Source organism: Lygodium microphyllum, chromosome 17 (genome assembly GCF_053477565.2).
Source record: "Lygodium microphyllum isolate KBCC chromosome 17, Lygodium_microphyllum_v1.1.10, whole genome shotgun sequence".
In the NCBI taxonomy this organism is placed as follows: Eukaryota; Viridiplantae; Streptophyta; class Polypodiopsida; order Schizaeales; family Lygodiaceae; genus Lygodium; species Lygodium microphyllum.
This window is the reverse complement of record NC_141151.1, coordinates 71,933,369-71,954,053: the sequence shown is the minus strand read 5'-3', so window position 1 is coordinate 71,954,053 and position 20,685 is coordinate 71,933,369. Positions and strand designations below refer to the sequence as shown.

The 20,685-nt window shown below is 43.0% G+C and overlaps 1 protein-coding gene across 4 annotated transcripts in view; it reads right to left on the bottom strand.

The window, feature by feature from the left end:
* Positions 1-20,685, bottom strand: part of ECA3 (endoplasmic reticulum-type calcium-transporting ATPase 3) — a 193,159-nt gene that overhangs the window by 2,679 nt on the left and 169,795 nt on the right. For 3 of the 4 annotated variants that reach the window (XM_087697631.1, XM_087697627.1, XM_087697629.1), the window contains exons 23-33: positions 10,413-10,470; positions 8,713-8,805; positions 8,543-8,593; positions 1,781-1,912; positions 1,493-1,594; positions 1,351-1,405; positions 1,112-1,197; positions 695-843; positions 448-553; positions 304-357; positions 144-192 (exon numbers count right to left, since the gene is read on the bottom strand). In XM_087697631.1, the coding sequence (XP_087553757.1) occupies positions 144-192; positions 304-357; positions 448-553; positions 695-843; positions 1,112-1,197; positions 1,351-1,405; positions 1,493-1,594; positions 1,781-1,912; positions 8,543-8,593; positions 8,713-8,805; positions 10,413-10,470 (935 nt within the window). Of the gene's footprint in view, positions 1-143; positions 193-303; positions 358-447; positions 554-694; positions 844-1,111; positions 1,198-1,350; positions 1,406-1,492; positions 1,595-1,780; positions 1,913-8,542; positions 8,594-8,712; positions 8,816-10,412; positions 10,471-20,685 lie in introns of all 4 variants that reach the window. The other variant, XM_087697630.1, reaches the window with a different exon arrangement.

Genomic DNA, 20,685 nt, shown 5'->3' with positions numbered 1-20,685 from the left:
AACCGTATCAAACTGTAAAGCCTTCAAGAGCAACCATAACTGATCATGTTGCTATGCATTGTCCAATTCTCCACATTAAGGCTCATCAAACCAAGATTTCAATTTACAAAATAGTAAACTAAACAGATAACATAGATACATACTTCTCATCTGTCTGGAGACAACTTTCAGCACTTCATCAATAAGGATAACCTGCAAGCTCAAAACCTCAGGAGTTTAAGAATAACATTGATGATCTAAGACCTGAGGAGGAGGTAATAGATACTTTTCCACATACTATTTGCTCATTCAAAATCAACTTACTGGAAATGAAAACCAGAAAACAGCTTTCCATTCTCTGGCAGAAAGCCAAGTAACCTGTGTTAAGTGAGAACAGATTAGCTCAACTCTAGAATCTACAATTCTTGTAAGTACCATGGACAACTCTTGATTGAATCAAAAACTCACAGAAAATAAGACAGACATGGGCTGTATATAAAGAATTAAGAAGTGCAGAACCATTGTAACAGCAATAGAACCAAGTAGCCATGGATTACTCCAAGGAGGGACGACTCTGCAGAAGAAATTATAACTACATTATGAAACGCTGAAGAATAGTTGCTAATGATTCTGTATTACTAATGCCAAAGGAAATTAAACCTTAAATAGGCTGATCTGTCATGTAGACCGAAATGCCTCAGAATATGTAACTTACAGAAGGCTTTGGTTTTCACTCAGGTTGTTCAAAGCATTAAACATCTCGACTACAACCAGTACACTCATAGAAATTGTTGAAGGATGTTTGTCTTGGAATATTTTGCAAGAATACTGATATCTGCCCTCTACACAACTGTCAAAATTTACCTGCATGGGAAAAGACTCAAATGTCAAGATCCATTGCAAGAAATCAAATACACCCTACCATAGCATCGTGTTCATTGGCTATATCCTTCATTATGATTTTCCAACGTGTCGTATTGCAGCTCTCACTGACTATTTCTCATGCATAATAGCATGTTATGGATGACACTCTTTCTTTATAATCGGATAAAGTAACACATAGTTGGAAATGAACAAAAAATGCAGTAACTTTTATTAATAGACTTCATGTCATCACTACAGATCCTGTTACCAGCTCTTTGTAGTGCATTCTTGGGCCCTCCTCATAAAAAAGAAACCACCATGAAAATCCGGCAACTGTTGCTAGACCCACGTACGCTGCATGAGTGGAAGCCCTTTATATTAATACATAATACTGAAAGTTGTGCAACTGCTAAATCTATACCAATCTACAATTTCAGTCGATTTCCTTGTATTAAGGAATGGGACACTGAAGAATTGCTAATAGGAAACTAGGTCTCTGTCAGCTACCTCCAATAACAAGATAGCGGAAGAAAAGCCATCCATTTACAATTGCTTCATCCATCTGTAATGACATTCAGAGGAAGTTAAATACTGTCACACCTGTGTAGTGCCACTAAGCATTACTTAACATCTTGAAAGGATTTATGACCTTCCTTGGACGTGTCATCATAACATTCTTGTCCTGCTTATTAAATCCAATTGCAGTTGCTGGGAGTCCATCAGTAACTAAGTTGACCCACAGCAGTTGAACCTGAAAGATGAGATGAACAGTTGTGCATTTATATTCTCTTTAACCTCTTTGTCGAGCATTTATCTCATGAATGCATCCTGAATAAATGTATTTATATATGGCCACTGAATTGAGAACACTTGATACATTTCCAATACTAAACAACAGTGCAAATCAAAGCCCATTCTTAAATATGCAGATACATACAGGAGTAAGTGCTTCTGGCATTCCCAGAACAGCACCAGCGAAAATGCAAACAACTTCACCAATGTTGGAAGAAATCATGTAACGTATAAATTGCTTTGTATTGTTATAGATTGCCCTTCCTTCTGCAACAGCCTGCAAAGAAACAGCCCCTCTTGAGGATAACTTCTTTTCAACTGTTTTAACATCTCTTACAGTACATGTGTCAATATCTTGCTACTAGATGCTTTACATGTTCGTGGAAAGTTTCAATTGAGTGAAGTGAAGCAATGGTCAGTAAACACACAAGCGGGAGTTGGGCACTGTTAGATTTATTTATTTTCAAGTGTGAACACACATTATTGCCAGTAAAAGTGCATGTTTAGGCATGAACACCTTTTACAACACTTAGCATTAGTAAGGGTCAAAGCTGTAAGTGGATACCTTAGCCTATATATTTAGGCCCTATCACTTGTACTTTCATCTCACATATCTCATTGTCAATCTATCTTTCAGTTTGTGTGAACATGCAAGAGTCCTCTCTTTCTCTCCCCCCACCCTGCGCACCGCCAATGGATTTCCATTGGTGATAGGCTGCTGGTCCCATGTGAGCTCCATACCCAAGTGGTATCAGAGTGGGATCAACTAGTTCACACCACCTCTGCTGCTTCAGCATGCCTCGTTCAGCCTGAGCTGCCACCTGTGACATTGCATTCAGTGCCCATCGGTCTTTTTGTGCTGTCTGTACAGCACATGATGGCTGACTTGCTAGGATGGAGACAGAGTACAGGACAGACTGAGTGTAGAGTTCAAAATAGGAAGAGTGAGCAGAAGTGAGAGCACGAGACACAAAGTATTTGGTACAATGACAAGTACCACTTTAAGTTTAATAATATATAAAGTACAAGAGTGTAGGTGTGAGTTCACACCCGAACACCGTAAAAGGCACGATAAGCCTTTATTCACAACCACCTCCCACCTAAGGGCAGCGTGTTTGAAGGTAGAGAAAAGAATCAGCTAAGTCTATGTATGTACAAAGCTGAAATACACATATTATCCAACCCATAGTTACCAGGAACGGGGAACGGGAATGGAAAAGGGACCCCCCAGAACGGGGGGAACGCTTAAGATTGGGGAATGGGAATGGGGGGAATGGCATATTATATATATATATCAGTCAACACATTGGAAATGCCCCAAATTTGGGGACATTGCAGCCAATGCCATGCCCCAAATCCTTGCTGAAAAAGCCCCAAATTTGGGGCAATGCTTGATCTGAAATACCCCAAAATCCTTGCTGAAAAAGCCCCAAATTTGGGGCAATCCCTGATCTGAAATGCCCCAAATTTGGGGATAGTGCAGTCTGATTCCAAGGAACGGCCGTTCCAAATAGGGAATGACTGCTGGAATAGCCCGGAACAGGGTTGGAACAGGCAGGAACGGGGATGGGAACGGGCAGGAACGTTCCATGGGCGTTTCACTGGTAGACACATGTCGGAACACATTAATCCGTTCCTAAGGTCCTGAACGGGCGTTCCCTGTTTCTATGATCCAATCCCCATCATCTGGCAGAAATGAGCAAACCGCTCTACTAGAAAGACCCTTTGTGAGAAGGTCTGCAGGGTTATCATTTGTATGTACCTTGACAAGCTCAATGCTTTTACTGTCAAGTACATCCTTGGTAAAATGATACTTTACCTGTATGTGCTTTGTCTATGTGTGAAAGACAGGATTCCATGCTAGCATGATAGCACTCTGACTATCACAATGGAGAATAGGAACCTTTGTAATACCAAGCTCTCTCACTAGACGTAAAAGCCATAAAGCCTCTTTGCATGCCTCAGTGGCAACCACATACTTTGCCTCTGTAGTAGACAATGCAACACAATTTTGCAGCCTGGATATCCAAGAGACTACTCCACTTGTGAACGTGAACACATATCCTGAAGTAGACTTCATGCAGTCAGGATGATCAACATAGTTTGCATACGTGAAGCTAACAACAAATGCCTTCTGCTTACCAAAGCAGATACACAAATCCTTTGTGCCCTTAAGGTATCTCACGATACCCTTCACTGCTTCCCAGTGATTTTTTCTAGGATATGCCATGTATCTGCTAGCCACTCCCACCACAAATGCAATGTTAGGATGTGTAGCAACCATAGCGTACATCAAGCTACCAACAGCTGAAGCATAAGGTATCTTGGCCATTTCAACTTTTCCATCATTAGATGTAGGATTGTCATCTGTACTAAGTTTCACATATGGAGGCAATGGTATGCCAATGGCTTCTCCCCTCTTCATATTGAAACGCTGCAAAACCTTAGTGACATACTCTTGCTATGACAGATAAAGAAGACTCTTTGATCTGTCCCTAAGTATACGCATGCCAAGAATGTGATTGGCCTCACCAAGATCCTTTATATCAAAGCTATTTTGTAAACTCTGCTTCAAGAAGTCCGAGGCATGAACATCCCTACCTGCAATCAGCATGTCATCCATATACAAAACCAAGAGAATAAGCTTGCTTTCTACTACCTTCTTGGTGTACAAGTAGTGATCAAATTGAGAGCGATGGAATCCCTAAGATTGCATAAATGTATCAAATTTATGATACCATTCTTGTGGTACCTGTTTCAGTTTATACAAACTCTTGTTGAATTTACATACCATGTGCTCTTTCCCCTTTGCAACAAAACCCTCAGGCTCCTGTATATAGATCTCCTCACGTAGATCACCATGTAAGAAACCGGTTTTTACATCCATTTGTATGAGTTCTATATCTCCAGATGCAACCAAGCTCAAGATGATTCACAAAGCAGTCATTTTGACTGCGAGAGAAAAAATTTCATCAAAATCAATTCCATGTTCTTGCTTGTATCCTTTAGCAACCAGGCGTGCCTTGTACTTTGGCAAAGAACTAGAAGTGACTTTCATTTTGTAAACCTGTTTGCATGGTAACACTTTCTGTCCTTTAGGCAAATGCACCAAATCCCAAGTGCCTGTTTTCATGAGAGATTTCCATCTTTGACAGCATTGCATTATGCCATTTCTTGTTGTCTTTTTTGTCAATTGCTTCTTGGAAGCATGACGGCTCACCACAATTTGTCAATATGACATAATCAGCCACATAATTGACACTAAGAACAAACCTATTTGGTGTCCTTGCACTTTGGTCAACCTACGGACCCAATGGTCAAGATTTGTTGGCTGTTCAGCTTGCAAATATACATTAACAGCTTCTTGTTCTGTAGGTTCAGCATGTTGTATAACTGGTTCTCGTTGTTTCAAAGGTATTTGTTCTTGCTGAATTTGTGATACATCATGGGCAAGATCTTGTTGATAATTTTCAGCATTATTCCCTGCATTTTCAGGGACATTTACAACAGGTATTTGTTGCTGTCGAACGGGCATTATTTGTTGTCCTATCACTACATCCTCCCAGAATACAACCCTTCTAACCTCCTCTTGTCTTTTCGGGCTGTTTGTGTATGTGATCTTTCTGGAGGATAACATCATTGCTGCGTACTACTCTTCTTTTCTCAGGGACCCATAATTGATACCCCATCTCACCTTCTTTACCATATTGCTGGCTGTTGAGCTTGCAAATATGCATTAACAGCTTGTTGTTCTACAGGTTCAGCATGTAGTATATCTGGTTTTGGTTGTTCCAAATGTATTTGTTCTTGCTAAATTTGTGGTATATCATGGGCAAGTTCTTGTTGATAATTTTCAGCATTATTCCCTGCATTTTCAAGGACATTTACATAAGGTATTTGCTGCTGTTGAACAAGCATTATTTGATATCCTATCGGTACATCCTCCCAGAATACAACCCTTCTAACCTCCTTTGTCTTTTTGGGCTGTTTACGCATGCGATCTTCCTAGAAGATAATATCATTGCAGAGTACTACTATTCTTTTCTTAGGGACCCATAATTAATATCCCATCTCACCTTCTTTACCATATCCTAGGAAAACACATTTATAGGACTTTGGCTCAAGTTTGCTGCATTCTTCCTTGCGAATGTGCACAAATGCCTTGCAGCCAAACACTCTCAAGTGAGCATATGAAGGTGGCTTGCCCGACCATGCTTCTTGAGGGACCGCATTTTTATACTTTACAATTTAGACTTTAGCATTTATAATCTTGTGTGCATCACCGCATTGTGTAGATGAATGTTGATACATTCAAGTTGACGGGCGACACTTCTGAGTATACATTAGGAGGTGGACGAGGAGAAGATGATTTTTGCAGAGCTCTATAGAGAGCTTATAGCAGCAGATGCGCGTGACACTTGCAGTCAACGTGCTCATGGGCGAGGAGTTCAAGTAGGTGGTAGCAGGGACATGGCCATTCGACGCCCTCCATCATCGAGAAGGGGTGGTTCGAGTGGCTTGCAAACATATGTAAGGCGGGGCTCTAGTAGCTCACATCATGTGCCTCATGATGATATCTCCCCCTTGCCTATACAGATGCCACCTAGGGAGCCATCATTTGATGATGATAGTAACCTCATCAGTGAGGATGAGTATGAGTGTGTCTCATCATCCGATGCCGAGGAGTCATCTTCAGACTCCCTTGACGAGCACTTAGATGGTTCTAATGATGACGACGATGATGATAGTAATGTCTCATTATAGATTTATAGATCTCTCTCTCTTTTGTATCAGATATACTAGACTATAGTTGTATCACATGTTTTGCGCAGCCCATGCGACCGTGATGGCCACCCTCATGTATTCATCTTATTCTATAATGAAATGGCTATTTTTACTTTAAACATGTATTCTATGATCTATCATTCAATGATTTATGATTTTTGTTATTTAAAAAATGATCTTAATTTTTTTCTCATACTTATATCGTACCGTATGTTATAAAATCATAAGATACCATTTAGTATTGTATTTTATCGTACAGTACCGTAACCTACCTTTCATACTTGATAACTATGACTATGAAAGATAGTCATTTGAATGCTCCTATTGCTCATCCTACTAGAAGACTGGCATGTCTGCATAATCATGCTAATACTATGGAGTTTGTTGCACACTTGATGATGAAAAGCCTGATTGTTTTGAGAATGCACAACAAAATGTGCATTGGATGGCAGCAATGGAAGGTAAATTTGATTCTATCATAAAGAATCAAACATGGGATTTAGTGGCATTGCTTATTGGAAAGAAAGCTATTGGTACAAAGTGGGTCTATAAGCTGAAAAGAAAAGTGAATGGATCCATTGATAAGTATAAAGCTAGGCTTGTGGCCAAAGGCTATGCGCAAAAGAAGGGCATTGACTATGAGGAGACGTTTGCTCCTACATTCCATATGACTACCATTCAATCTATGGTTGCTTTGGCTGCCCATCATGGTTGGACTGTGCACCACCTTGATATTAAGACTAAATTTTTACATGGGGAACTTCAAGAAGAAGTGTATGTACAGCAGCCCATTGGTTTTCCAGTTGAGGGATCTGAACACTTGGTATGCGAGTTGAAAAAGAATTTGTATGGTTTGAACTTTAAAGCACGAGCTTGGTATGCAAGAATTGATGTCTTTTTACTTAGCCAAGGGTTCATTAATAGCCCATCAGAGTCTACTTTTTATGTATGCAAAGAGGGGAGATCCTTACTGGTCATGTCTTTATGTAGATGACCTTTTGCTCACAGGGGCACATACTGATTTGATTTTAGCATTCGAGAAACATTTGCAGTAAACTTTTGAAATGATAGATTTGGGGCCTTTGCATTACTATTTGGGCATTGGATTGCCATAGTCCAGATATATTGGTAGACTCCTTGGGAGGGTTTGGCTTATAGGATTGCAAGCCAATCAACACACCAATGGAGACTAGACTCAAGATGTCCTTGCATGATGACAGTGATTTGTTTGACATCCATACATATGTTCCAACAATTGGATGTCTCGTTTATTTTTGCAACACAAGGCCAGATATTCAATTTGCAGTTTCAGCCCCGGCCAAATATATGCATAGCCCATGCATGTCACATTGGCAAGCTATGAAGTGTGTTTTTCGTTACCTGCAGAGTACTAGGACTCTTGGATTGCTTTATGCCAAGGGGGGACCACTGCAATTACATGCTTACAGTGACTCACATTGCGCTAGTGATTTTGATTCATGTCACTCTACAAGTGGAAACTATTTCTTTCTTGGCTCATCTTGCATCTCTTGGCTTAGCAAGAAACAATCCACTATTGCCACATCGTCTTGTGAAGCTGAATACAAGGCAGCTTTCACTACTACAATGGAATGTGTATGGCTCAGACATTTGTTGAAGTCTCAAAAAGCATAAAAAGGATAACTTTGAATGCTTTCCTTGGCTCATTCCTGAAATGGATTCAATAGAAGCTACTCTTCTTGGGTGAAAAAGGACACTGTGAGGACTTTATAGCAGGTAACTTGCCTATCAAACTCGAGATTCATCAGATACTGCATGACTTGATCTTGAGGAATCAGCATTTGAATTTATTTTGCGTGTCCACTTAAAGGCCCAGCCTTAAATTCGTCAAATTTTGAACTGATTTCTGTAATCAGCATAAAATAAGTCTCAAAAAGAATGAAAAGGAGATTATTTGACAAATCATAGTACTTTTGATGTACCAAAACTGATAGCACGAGCAAACATACACTCAACACACAAAAACAGTCAATTGCCATATGTTCTTTCAGCAGTTCCACTCTTTTTGAACATACTAGTGAATGCAATCCAAGAATCTGTTGCTCTTCAATAAGGTTTTAGTTATAAGATCAGATAAGCTTACGGCAATTATGGTTGCAAAATTGTCATCTTGTAGCACCATATCTGATGCGCCCTGTAAAAAACAACAGGCTTCATACCAAGCATACAAAATTACTGGCATAAGGACATATTTCCAAAACATAGTATGCATTAACTGAATCTTGCACATATTGCTACAGAGCAACTCTGTACCTTGGCCACGGCTGTTCCTGATCCCATTGCAATCCCAATGTCAGCTTTCTTCAACGCAGGAGCATCATTCACCCCATCACCTGTCATTGCAACCTGTAAATCACTGTTTGTCAACATCCAATGAAGGTCATCCTCAGATTGATTATGCTCTTTAGTGGAAAGAAGTAAATGATTTTTGCTTTATAATTGACAAAGAATATGCAGTGGAATCATCTTTTGAAAGATAATCCTAGAGTATGCTGAATGAATGTCTGCTTCTGAATATGGAACATAATCCAATGCTGCTGGCAATGATCATAGCCAGCTGATCTTGAATCTAAGTAACTCATGCTCAATCATACCAGTGACTCCAAGATTACAACGGTCATGCTGAATGAATGTCTGCTTCTGAATATGGAACATAATCCAACGCTGCTGGCAATGATCATAGCCAGCTAATCTTGAATCTAAGTAACTCATGCTCAATCATACCAATGACTCCAAGATTACAACGGTCATGCTGATGTACTAGCAGGTCATTCACTTAAAGAGACTATTGCACCCCCCCGAAGATGTATGTGGATGTGAAAGTGGCAGTAAACTGCAGACTGGTTATTTTACAACCCTTGTACTTGACCTCTCCCCTTGAGCAGATAGCCAGGAGTTGTCAACAACGTTTACTATTCCCTTCAGCTCATGTAATGGTTTACTGTGTGTATTTATCTTAGTAATGATATCCCTGAGGTGTCGTTTAACAAAAGTTTTTCGAACCCTATTATCTGACCCAATGAAACTTCATATGATTACTGCCATAATAAGCAGAAAATTGGTAACCATGCATAGATAAGTGAACATCAGCTTCCCTATCTGCCATAAATCTGTAAGATTTATGACAAAGCTCTCATATTTCAATGGCCTATGAGACACTAAAAAAGTAGGTTGTGATAGAGTACTTGCATACTGTTGAGCTCACTGCATGATAATCTCTCCTGGTCTATATGTAAAGCTCACTCACACTCTAGATGATCTCTCCTCATGCAGGGTATCCTCAATACTATCTGAATGGTTCAAGAGCCCTATCTAACAATCCCAGGAACTGCTGTAGAATGTGTGAGATCACTATGACCACAATGATTACTCAAAAACTACTTGTACTGACAGATGTAAATATCACAATCATCACAGGTGTTTGGATAAACATCATCTTGACCGTGATGATCATGGCAAACTATGACATCATCTGCATAGCTGTAGCACTAAATGGAAAAAATAATCATCATCAGTTTCTGCATAAGAATGTTCATATGTATCTATGTTATTAATGCAACTGATGCATGTGAAAGCTTGCCATATGATAATGTGTGATGCTGAACTCTAATAATATAAGCAATATCTAAGAGAGAATGTAAAACTGATTGCAAAATGCAGGAAAAATAGACACAGGCACAAAAATGATACAAGCAAGGTGCGTATGGTTATCCAAATGAATGCATATGACAAATGCGTCCAAGTGGTGTGCACATGAAGCCACTAGATGTCCAATGTATAACACAATACATAGTGTGGGCATAGCTTACGTGAACCAAAATACAAGCTCACAAGTCAACTTTACAAACGATGTCGATTAAGTAAAAACTGAAAGCGTCTGTTGAAAGTAATTCCATGACTCTTTTTGCCTTGGAAATCTGTGCACCGTACTCCAACAACTTTTGAGAACTTACCACCTCATTCTGCCGCTTCAGTGCATCTACCAGCATGCTCTTGTGTGATGGTTCCACCCTGGCAAAAGATAATGTGAACTGAGACAATGTCACCTACCAAAACAACTGTACCTGGCTTCTACTCAGTATAAAGAAAAGAAATAAAGACCTGATGCAGTAATGTAGCCTAACAATATTGAACATGTTCATCAGGCAAGCAATAAGTAGACAATCATCATCAACCTGAGCTGCAGTCTGATCTAATAGGTGTATTATTAGAATGACAGTGCGACAGCCCTAATAAACTAATCATGAAAGGAAAAATACTAAATGATGTAAGGACTCCATCCAGTCTGCTCTTACTGGCACCCCAGCCAGGATCATGCAAGTGGTGCCCCTCGGAAAGGGATGCTTCAGACTCCAGTTCAGCTCACCCGAGTAGATGGAGTCAACGCTCACTACCAGCCCGCTTGATGTCAGGACCTCAGTAGCATACTTTGACAGATGGATCGAGGGCCGGGACTATTCCTTGCTTGGAGATGGCATTGCCATCACCATCTCTTTTCCTGGCCTTGATGAGTATTTTACACCATATTCGGCCACGTCATATAGAGGGATAGGACTTTTATTGACACAATCTCAGAAGGCCCACACAGATACCCTTCGGTCCGAGTGATAATACCCACGGAGTCTTTGCACTGCCTTCCCCAGACTATTAGGATTCCCTCCATTCATGGGGGCATTCTTATCCAGCCAGTCTCTTATACAGGCCTCCTTGGTCAGTGCTTTGCTTGCAGGATGATTGGACAAATCGCTGAGGGAGGTGGTAAACCCGAGACGCGTTAGAGGAGTGATGCAGAGCGCCAGAGACGACGCAAGGCTAGACAGACAAGGAGACATCGCCAGTGAAGAGAGTGCGCTATTGAGAGGTAGGGGCACGAGGGCCTAGAGCCGAGACGGTGGAGAGTGATCAGGGACCGCAGGCCATCAGTCCATGCAGAGCCACTGCAGCCCCCCACTGCTCCCATAGATGCTCCTTTGGATGCCCTAGAGCCAGAGGTCCCACAGCCACTGATAGGGGCAGCATTGCAGATGGATGTGATTCATCCCACGAAGGCAGCAACACCAGTAGCTTCTCAGGAGCTACAACAGGCTATAGATACGCCACAATCCCCCAGACCATTGCCTCATCAGGTTGAGCTTCCCGGGCTTAGCCCATCTCAGGTACCCGACATATGGTCCAAGACAATGAGCAGGAGGTAGAGGACTCAGGTGACTACTTTGAGGACTTCCCCCCATTACATCCTGTAGGAGAGATAGTGGAGAGGACACATAATCGGGTATATACTAGGAGACAGCAGAGGCAGGCATGGGTTGTACAGCCACGCCGGTCCGAGAGGTTGACACGCACTCCATGAGGATACTCTCATGGAATGTACGAGGTTTTGGAGGTTGTCACTTTAGGCAGGGCCAGACAAGATTTGCACAGAGCTCTAGTAGGAGGATCGATTGATTTTCTTATGTTACAAGAGCACCATCTTTCAGCAGACAGGATATCCCGATGTTGCGGGAAGCTACTGCCAGGTTAGAGTCACACTTACTGGGTAGCAGCTGTAGGTGCTATCGAGATAGACTAGAGTATGCATATGTGTTGGGGGGCAATGGACTCAGTCGATACACGGCTGGGGTATTCTGATTCCACGGATAGCCATGTGGGTCTCGATGAGAGTGGAGGAAGCACTCATTGGTTTGTTGGCCATTTACGCCTCGAATGGCCAATGAGACAGGAGACAGTTTTGGACCACCCTCAGTCAGTCTCTACCACAGGTTGATCACTGGGTGGTAGGGGGTGACTTTAACATGGTGGAGGCTCTTGAGGATAGGAGAGGCAGATACACGGAAATCATTAGGGGAGGAGAGCAGGCTGCTTGGGAGGAGTTCTTATTCCAAATTAGAGGCCAGGACCCATGGTTCATAGCAGAGTTTGGCAGGACCACATGCTTACTTCAATTCTCTGGGAGAGACAGGGCAATAGGAGCCAGGACTTTCTCCAGATTGATCGATTTTATGTGGATGACTGGGCCTGTGACAGAGGCGGCCTTACAAGCATCATACCTAGCACGACCCTCTCAAACCACTCACCGATTCAGATACTTCTTTTTGAGAGAGTAGGGGGACCCCATTCCAGTGTCAGGATTTCAGAGCACTTGTTTTATGAGGATGATCTTAGAGACACAATCACATAGTGTTGGCGATCTAGACCCTTCTCAGTTGGACGGGCAGCTAGTGACTTGGATGAGAGCTTACAGGAGGTTAGTTCCCTCTTCAGAGAGGAGGCCACAAGGACGAGATAGAGCCTTCTAGAGAAGGAAAGAGCTGCTAGGGCATCATTGGTTGCCTTATAGAGGGAGAAGGAGAGATGATCAAGATGTAGATGGATAGTTGAGAGGATGCATACCGCCAAGGTAGAGATTGACTTCATGAAGGAAGCTAGATTGGAGTACATATTTCATGTGAGAGCCTCTTTTTGGACTCAGTTTGGGGACAGGGTTAATAGGGATTTTTTCCACACCACAGGGCCTAAACACTCTAGACAGGGTGTTTTGAGACTCAGGAGAGCTGATGGATCCATTGCACAGGGCCCTCTAGAGGCGAGACAGGTGGCCACACAGTACTATAGATACCTACTAGGATTCACCACTAGACCCCCTAGATATGAGAGAGATAGAGAAGCGGTTTGGCAGAGCACACAGAGGGTGGTTACAGATGGGATGAGTAGACATCTAATGGCCCATTTTACAGAGGAGGAGTTGGAGGAGGCACTTCAAGCACTAAACTTAGGCAAGTGCCCAGGAGAAGATGGCTAGATAAATCCTTCTTTGTGAGCTACTGGGATCTTATAAAAAAAGGCCTTCACTTAGCCTTTCAGGAGATTATGGCATCATGGACTATGCCATAGAGACTCTCTGAGGGGTTGTTTCATATTATCCCGAAAGTGGAGATAGATTGGAGATCACATAGTGGAGACCGCCGATCACCTTGCTTGGAACTACTTATAAGATCCTTGCAAAGGCGATTAGTCTCAAGCTGGCACCATTGATGTTAGATATTACACACCCCACTCAGACAAGCTTCGTCCGAGAGCCAGCATCTTGGACAACATCTTCACCTTCTGGGAGACCACAACCTTGTCTAGATCCAGGAGACAAGACCTTATTGTGTTCCTTCTTGACTTTGAGAAAGCATATGATCGCGTGGATTGGGAGTTCCTGGAGGGCACAATGCTGAGGATGGGCTTTCCAGAGTAGTGGGTCAAGGGTGTAGCGGCCCTCTATTCTTCAGCATATAGCCAGGTCATGACTGGAGGGGCAAGAGGAGATAGATTCAACATCCATAGATCAGTCAGACAAGGATGTCCACTTGCTCCGTTCTTGTTTCTATTTGTAGTAGAGGCCATGAGTTCCTTCTTGAGAGATAGATCTACAGGTATCATAAGCATTAGACTATTCTTGATGTGGAGTTTGCTGATGATACAGTAGTTTACTTAGATGGGAATGAGGGCAACTTTAGAGCCTTTGTAATAGCCATGGAGCCATTTTGCAGAGCATGGAGCATTAATTAATTGACACAAATCCTATGGATTTTGGGTATGCCACACTAGACAGCCAGAGTGGCAACCACATGAGGATTTCACATGGGTTCCCCATGGGACTGTTGTGAGATATCTCGGATGCCATGTGGGGATTGACATTACCTCAGAGCAGCAGCTAGAACCCCTCCTTTTGAGCATTAGACATAAGCTTTTGTATTGGAGCTTGGCGAGACTCTCATTGGCAGGAAGAGTAGTGGTTGCCAACCAAGTTCTTCTGGCGATCATGTGGTACATCACTTCTTGTTGGGCTTTCTCTAGGACATGTATCGGCTGTTGAGCTAATACTTGCTAATTAGCCTCTTAAACAGCCCCAAAACACACTAAAAATGCTCTTTTAGAGTAAAACCCTAAAACAGGGAGCGGTTCGAGAGAGTTCAGTGGAAACCCTAAAACAGGGAGCGGTTCGAGAAAGTTTAGTGGAAACCCTAATTTTTGGGGCGCCCTTCCATATCTATAAATAGACAGGCTGCCCCCATTCAGCTATTATCCTTGTTTTGCAGGTTACACCAGTCCACACACCCTCTGCTGCTGTTGGCGCCCAGTTTCCAGCCTGCAGCCCGCCACCATTTGCTGTCCAGCCATCATCGACTACAACCACATCATCTTCAGCCTATCCATTGCTGTAGGCGACATCTCTCAGCTGCTGGTGACTGCTCCAAACTGTCCCAGACTGTTGTTCAGCCTACTGTCCATCATCTCCAGGGTCAGCCAACCTGCATTTTTAGCATTGCAGGCCTTGACACTCTCAGACACTGTTTCAGCCTGCTGTTTACAGCAGACTGTGCATAGTTTCCAGCCCCCAATCGGTGGTACACTGCTGCGTTTACCAGTTTCCAGCCTCCAGACTACTGCGTTTTGGTGATCAGCCTGTTGCCATTCACTATTCAGCACTCCTACACTCCGACTGGTGGTCACAGACTTGGGATCAGTCTTCACTGGACGTCACCCTCCGACATTGCTCTGCCCTTGAGTACATTGTACACCCTTACATTCATTTACAACATTCATTCACTTCAGAGTTGTGTTCTCTCTCTCCCTTCTTTTGTTTGTGTTTGAGTTTTGAGTTTTGCGTTTAAGGTTTGAGTTTTGAGTTTTGCGTTTAGGGTTTGAGTTTTGCCCTCTGTGTCTGTGTCTGTGTCTTTGTATTTTTGTCGTGGTCGTACACTCTGTGTGTCCTCAGTGCAAACCCTAGCAGTCTTCTTAACATCGGCTAGGTGAAACGCCTCATCACAAACTTCATTTGGTCAAGAGGAGATGGGAGTCCAACCAGAGCAAAGGTGGCTTGGGATGTCATCATATAACCTAGATTCAAAGGAGGATTGGAAATCAAAGATCCAGATAGTTAGAGCAAAGCCTTATTGGTCAAGCTCATTGTTAGGGGTCTACTTCCAGGTGAGGGGCCCTGGAAGAAACTTTTGATGGGGAGGCTAGAGCACTTGACACCTACACATGGAGGACCATGCAGCCTTGGATATTTTAGGAGTTCAACACCAGAGATTTAGGGAGGAGCTTTGAGGTCAGATTTGCAGCGGTCATTATTAGAGCTTGGAGATCTGTATCTCTAAGGCTCTACCAGCTCCCCCCGACTACTATTGAAGAGAAGAGGAGACAACCTCTTCTGTTTAATCATTATTTGAGATCAGAGTTAGGCCACACCATTGGGTAGCGAACACACTTATAATGGGGGAGATTCTCTTTAAAGGTCACTACATCAGTGGGGGAGTGGTTTGCATTTCAGGAGTTACCACACGAGACCCAAAGGTAGAGATTGCATAATCTTAGGGGAGCCAGGGCTGTGATTCTTCTAGCAGTCATTGCATCTAGCAAAGATAGGACATTCACATTCACTATTGAGGAGGATGGCTGCCTCCAACGAGAGGACCTTGACCTTATAGCACTCAGTGGCTACTCCAAGCAGAGAATCATATTAGTGGCACACTTTGAAAGAAAATGGCATATAGACCCAGACCCAACCACTTGTCTTATAGATGGATGAAGATATTGGGCATACTAAAGGAGGCCTCTAGAGAGACTTCAGTGGGATCCAAGAGAGTGGGTGTGGAAAGATCCCTTTCATGATAGGCCATTTGACATCCCCTTCTTTGGTTACACTACTAGATTGGGACAGAGGATACAGATGAGCAAGATTTGAGCACAGCCTGCAGCCACCCCTTATTGGCATAGAGAGGGAGTCTCAGATGAGTTCCTATATGCATGATCTTAGGGGAGCTAGGGCTGTGATTCTTCTAGCAGTCATTGCATCTAGCAGAGATAGGACATTCACTTTCACCATTGAAGAGGATGGCTGCCTCCAACGAGAGGACCTTGACCTTACAGCACTCAGTGGTGCTCCAAGCAGAGAATTAGAGTAGTGGCACACTTTGAAAGAAAATGGCACATAGAACCAGACCCAACCACTTGTCTTATAGATGGATGGAGATATTGGGCATACTGAAGAAGGCCTCTAGAGAGACTTCAGTGGGATCCAGGAGAGTGGGTGTGGAAAGATCCCTTTCATGATAGGCCATTCGACATCCCCTTCTTTGGTTACACTACTAGATTGGGACAGAGGATATAGATGAGCAAGATTTGAGCACAGCCTGCAGCCACCCCTTATTGGCATAGAGAGGGAGTCTCAGATGAGTTCCTATATGACTCTTACAGGTGGCTACATGACAGCTTCAGGCCCAAGAAGATATCTCTCTTTCTATGGCTTTTAGCCCATAGGAGTTTAGCAATTGGCACTTGGCTTGGATATGGCAGGGATCCAGTGGCATGCGTGTGATGTGGTGAGCCAGAGGAGACACAAAGACATTGCCTATGGGCATAGTGACAGGAAACGGCCGGAACGGCCCCCCGGCACGTGGAATCGCCGTCCCCGGAATGTATCCGTCATGGACCGCGTTTCCAAATGATGGAACGTTCCCGTTCCCTGCTGCGTTCCCTGTCTGAAACGGGACAAGGAACGCCACGTGGCAAAACTTACCTGCGCCCGGTCGCGTTCTGCTCCCGCCTGCATCCTGCCCCCAACCACCTTCATTCTCTTCCTTCTTCTTCTTTCTTCTCTTCCTTCTCTTCCCTCTCTTCCTTCTTCTTCTTTCTCTTCTTTCTCCTCCCACCTCCAACCTCTTCCTTCTCTTCCTTCTTCTTTCTCTTCTTTCTCTTTCTTCTCTTCCTTCTCTAGGTTTGGCGTTCCCGTTCCTACTTACTTCATGAATTTTGATTTTTTAAATGCCGTTCCCGTTCCCACGTCCCCGTTTCCTAGGTTTGGCGTTCCCGTCCCCGTTCCCCGTTCTCGTTCCCCGTTTCATGTTTCTATGCCAATGGGACTGTCCGAGAGCCCAAGAGATTTGGAGGAGAGATCTTAGGATAGTATTCCATGGTACAATGGAGTCCATGGTGGTGACATGGGGGGCTATAGCTTGGGTCACAGACAGAGGTCTAGCATGTGGCTATGAGGACACTCAGGGGAGCATTTCTTTTCTCATCATTGGACAACATTTGAGTAGGATCCCTACCCCAAACTACTCATAGACACATTGGACTCGGGGACATTGTCACAGATGGGAGCTGATTTCCAGCATTATAGCTTGGTACATATGGACTGTGAGATGTAGCTAGGTCATTGATCTTCGGATATACCCACTGAGGAGTCTTTATCGAGGATTTGGACAGAGATAGGCCACACTCTCCGTGGGAGATGGGAGAGGTTGTAGGGCAGCACTGAGAGATGAGAAGGAAAAGAGAGGCCTTCCTGCGGATTTGGGAATCAGACACCTTTCATACTACCCCTCAGATGGTCTGGCACTTTAGCCCACCAGACTAGTTGTTTTCACAACCATTGTATCTTTGATGTACTTAGTTACTCTTCACAAAATTTCTTGTACTTTGTATTTACCTTAGGTGCGTTCTCCAAGGTGTTATTAATATCTGTATGCACTTTGACAAGCTCAATGCTCTTGCTGTCAAATACATTTCTAATGAAGTGATACTTCACCTGTATGTGCTTCGTCTTGGCATGAAAGACGGGATTCCGTGCTAGCATGATAGCACTCTGACTATCACAATGAAGAACATGTGACTCTATAATGCCAAGCTCTTCCACCAGATGTGAAAGCCATAAAGCCTCCTTGCATGCCTCAGTGGCAACCACATACTCTACCTCTGTAGTGGACAATGCAACACACTTTTGTAACGTGAAGATCCAAGAGACTGCTCCTTCTATGAAGATAAATACATACCCAGAAGTGGACTTTCTGTAGTCCGCATGACCAGTATAGTCTGCATCCGTAAAGCCAACGATAGATGCCTTTTGCTTTCCAAAGTAGATACACAAATCCTTTGTGCCTTTGAGGTATCTCATAATACCTTTCATTGCTTTCCAATGCTTTTTACTAGGGTTCGCCATGTATCTGCTAACCACTCCCACTACAAAGGCAATGTCACGATGTGTAGCAACCATAGCATACATCAAACTGTCAACAACTGAAGCATATGGTATCTTGGCCATTTTAGCCTTCTCATAATCTAATGTAGGGCTATCCTCTGCACTGAGTTTCACATATGGAGGCAATGGAACCCCAATTGTTTTCCCCCCCTCCATATTGAAACGTTGCAAAACCTTGGAGATATACTCCTGCTAAGAGAGATAGAGTAATCTTTTTGACCTATCTCTAAGTATTCGCATGCCAAGAATGTGATTTGCATCACCAAGATCCTTCATGTCAAAGCTGCCATGAAGACTTTGCTTCAGTGAGTCCAAGGTACGAGTATCCCTGCCAACAATCAGCATGTCATCAACATACATAACCAAGATAATCAGGCAGCCATCTGGTGCCTTCCTGATGTACAAGCAGGGTTTCCACTTGACTTCTATGAAAACCTTGAGACTGCATAAATGTATCAAACTTATGATACCATTCTCTTGGTGCTTGTGTCAGCCCATATAAACGTCTTTTGAGTTTATTGTTTACATACCATCTTCTCTTTTCCTTTTGCCACAAACCCTTCACGTTGCTGCATATATATGTCTTCATATAGATCACCATGTAAGAATGCAGTCTTTACATCCATCTATATGAGCTCCATATCTTCAACTGCAACCAAGCCCAAAATGGTTCTCAATGTAGTCATCTTGACTATAGAAGATAAGATCTCATCAAAGTCAACTCCGTGTTCCTGCTTGTACACCTTCGCAACCAATCTTGCTTTGTACTTTGGCGAGGAACCAGAAGTGACCTTCATCTTGTAAACCCATTTGCATGGAAGGGTTTTCTGCCCTTTAAGCAATTGCACCAAATCCCAAGTGTCATTTTTTTCAAGAGAGTCCATCGCTGAAAACATGGCTTTATACGATTTCTTGATGTCCTGTCTGCCCATTGCTTCCTTGAAGCAAGACGGTTCACCACAGTCTGTCAACATGACATAATTAGCCACATTGTTTGCACCACAAACGAATCTATCAGGTTCTCTAGTAGCCCTAGATGATCTCCTAACCCAATGATCATTGTTTGTTGGCTGTTGAGCCTGCAAATTTTCATTTTCAGCTTGCTGTCCTAGCATTTCAGCCTGCAAATCAGCATTAACAGCTTGATGTCCTAGCTGTTCCTGCACATCCAGTGGCTCATCGTCATGGACAATGGCTGGCTGATCATTTCCAACATTATTTTCTACATTTGTAGGTTCATTTACAACAGGTATTTGCTGCTGTATAGTGGGCACATTTTGCTATCGAAAAGGTATTTCTTCCCGAAATACAACCCTACAGACTCCCTTTGTTCTTTCGGGCTGTTTGTGCATGCGATCTTCCCGGAAGATAACATCATTGCTGTATCCTAGTTTTCTTTTCTCAGGATCCCATAATCTATACCCCATTTCACCTTCATCACCATATCCTAGGAAAATACATTTACACGACTTTGGCCCATTTCACATTCATCACCATATCCTAGGAAAATACATTTACAAGACTTTGGCTCAAGTTTGTTGGGTTCTTCCTCACGTATGTGCACAAATGCTTCGCAGCCAAACACTTCCAGTGCATATGAAGGTGGCTTGCCCGACCACGCTTCTTGGGGAACTCCCCTCTCCCCCTCCCAAAGACCTGTTTGGCGACCGATTAATCAAGTGTACGACTGTCATAATAGCCTCTGCCAAAAACCATGAGGTAAAGCAACATGTGACAGCATTGTACGAACCTTATTCTATATGGTCCAATTCATATGCTTTGCGACTCCATTATGAGGGGCAGTGCGCCTCCTCTTTATCCCTTTGCTGTCACAAAATGCCTGAAAGGCCTTGGACACATATTTCTCACCATTGTCAGAGAGAAGACACTTAAGTGTCTTATCAGTTTGATTTTCAACCAATGCCAAGAATTTTTAAAACTTGTCAAGCACTTTGTCCTTGCTACGAATAGGGTAAACCCATACCTTCCGTGTAGCATCATCGACAAAGGTGACAAAGTATTTCTTTCCCCCTAAAGATAACCTTGGCATTTGATATACATCAGAATGTACTAACTCTAGAGGAGAAGATTTCAGCGAAAGAGACTTCTTATGAGACGTCTGTACATGTTTACCATAAACACGACGATCACAATGCTCAAAATCAACATAACGAACATAAGGCAAGTAGCCCGAA